We start from the raw sequence: 2378 nt of genomic DNA on the forward strand, positions 1-2378 counted from the left end.
TATCTTGGGCATCTAGACTCTAGGTTTACATTCATCTATCTTCTTTCTTTCTAATTTATTTACTTGTCTGTCTGCTCCTTCCATTCTGATTAGCAGAAACTGCCAGCTAGATTTTAACCTTGCATCTAAAAGCCTGCTTTCCAATTAACCCTTAATTATGTTGTGTTCTCTTTTATTAATTCACAGGGACCGAGTGCACACCCTATGGTTGTAATTGGCTTGAACACATTCTGGGGTACACACCCTCGAACCTAGGATAACACGCTCCAGTTTTCAAAAACACAAAGGTTCACAACTCTCACCATTAAGTTCTAGCTGAATGTCCTGAATTCCTGCAGCAGCGTTCCTGTACTAGCACTTTCCAACTGAAACATTTGGTTTATCCTCCAGGCTTCCTGAAGTATTGGACATATTAAATTCAGATACATTTTGATCACTGTATCATTGTACTTAGGATGAAGAAATTCAGTATTATAGTTGCTTGCTTTCTTTTTCTTTTTTTGGCTATCAGAAAGCATTGCTTCAGTTCTCCAAACTGATCAAGAATGCTGTTCAAACAGGGTCTAATGGAAATCCACCTTGCTTCACAAAGTTGCAATATCTTCTGGTGTCTGGAAGTCAAAGAAAGGGAAGGGACAGGGTGTGTGGAGGTGGGGGCTGATGGGTGACACTGAAAGAGATTGAGTGATAGTCAGAGAGCAGGAACTCAGCAACAGAGAGAGCAGCGCTGGGTGATGGAGTGATAAGGTGTTAGATGTGAGGAGCTTTTAAGACTGTGAACTTACACAATGGTGAACTCAACCAAACTTGGACAGACTTCCATTGACTAATGAGGGGATATCCTTTATCCCGCTTGTCAGAGAGGTTCAGAGTCACTGGCCCCAGCTGATGACATTCCACAGATGTATTTGCGCATTTTGTCACGAAGCTCTTTGGTTTTGACACCATAAACAATAGGGTTGAGCATGGGAATGAGGAGGTAATACAGATTGGCCAAGATGATGTGTACGTAGGGAGCAATACCCTGACCAAATCGGTATGTCAGAGTGGAGAAAAGGAAGATAGGATAAGCCATCAGCATCACACAGATGTGGGCTGTGCATGTGTTGAGGGCTTTCTGATGGGCTTTCCTGGAGGGTATTCTGAGGACAGCCCTGATGATCAGACCATAGGACAGGGCAATGAGTGTCAGGTCAACCCCGAGGACTATAAATACTGTCACCAAGCCGTACATCCTGTTCACTGTGATGTCCCCACATGACATCTTTGCCACAGCCATGTGGTCGCAGTACGTATGGGGGATAATGCGGTTGGCACAGAATGGCTGCCTGCTCAGGAGCAGAGGCAGGGGCAGAACGAAGAGAATAGCTCTTGTCAAACATACTAGCCCTAGCTTACCTATTCGTTCATTTGTGAAGATGGTGGCATATCTCAGAGGGTTACATATGGCAACATAGCGATCAAAGGCCATTGTCACGAGGATGGCTGAATGTGTCACAGAACCTGCATGAAGGAAGAACATCTGGGTGAGGCAGCCACCTAAAGTAATTCCTTTCAAATTGAACCAAAATATACACAGTGCCTTTGGCACAATGGAAGTAGATGCACCAATTTCTGTGAGCGCCAGCATGCAAAGCAGCAGGTACATTGGTTTATGTAGGGTCTGCTCTTTGCCTACAACAAACAAAACCATGAAATTTCCCAACAGGCCGATAATGTAGAACGTAGAGAAAGGGATGGAAATCCAGATGTGAGCAACTTCCAGACCGGGTATTCCCATTAGGATGAATGATGAATAGTCAGAATCACTGAGATTGAAATCTGCCATGAGGTGATTTATGCATCGATTGAGCTCAGAAATGCTCAAGGTGTCTGTGAAATAAGAGAAGCAGAGTGAGGGGGATTACATGCTTTATAATAAATAGCACAATAAATATTTTATAGTTATTAACACTCTAGAAAGGATGGTGAACAATGAAATGCCAACATTTGCAGATGGCACCAGATTATTGAGGTCATAGTCAAGTCTAGAGAAGTCTTCAGATTGAGCTAACCAACCAAGGTGAATGGGCAGCATGATGGCAGATGAACTTCAATGTCAATAACTGCAACGTGCACATCTATTGGAGGAAAAAGCTTGAATTCCTCAAATATCTAACAATGTTCTAATTTAACTGTATGAACTGAGGACAGTGACCTGGGTGTCATGGTACACAGCTCTGTAAAACCCTGCTCACAGTGCATGTCAGAAACTAAGCAAAACATTGTAATCCAGGAGGAGTGTGATTGAAAATCATAAAGGAAATACAATGCCATGAGAGCAATCAGTCAATACTTCACACACCTCTGGTCTCCTCTTTGAAGTATGGGTCTCCCTG

The 2378-nt window shown here is 43.1% G+C and overlaps 1 protein-coding gene across 1 annotated transcript; it reads right to left on the reverse strand.

The window, feature by feature from the left end:
- Positions 1-856: 856 nt before the first annotated feature.
- Positions 857-1828, reverse strand: LOC115643623 (olfactory receptor 52E2-like). The gene has a single exon (XM_030547625.1). It carries the CDS (start codon positions 1826-1828, stop codon positions 857-859), a length of 972 nt encoding a protein of 323 aa, XP_030403485.1.
- Between the last annotated feature and the right edge of the window lie 550 nt (positions 1829-2378).

The sequence above is a fragment of the Gopherus evgoodei genome, unplaced genomic scaffold (genome assembly GCF_007399415.2).
Source record: "Gopherus evgoodei ecotype Sinaloan lineage unplaced genomic scaffold, rGopEvg1_v1.p scaffold_65_arrow_ctg1, whole genome shotgun sequence".
NCBI lineage: Eukaryota > Metazoa > Chordata > Testudines > Testudinidae > Gopherus > Gopherus evgoodei.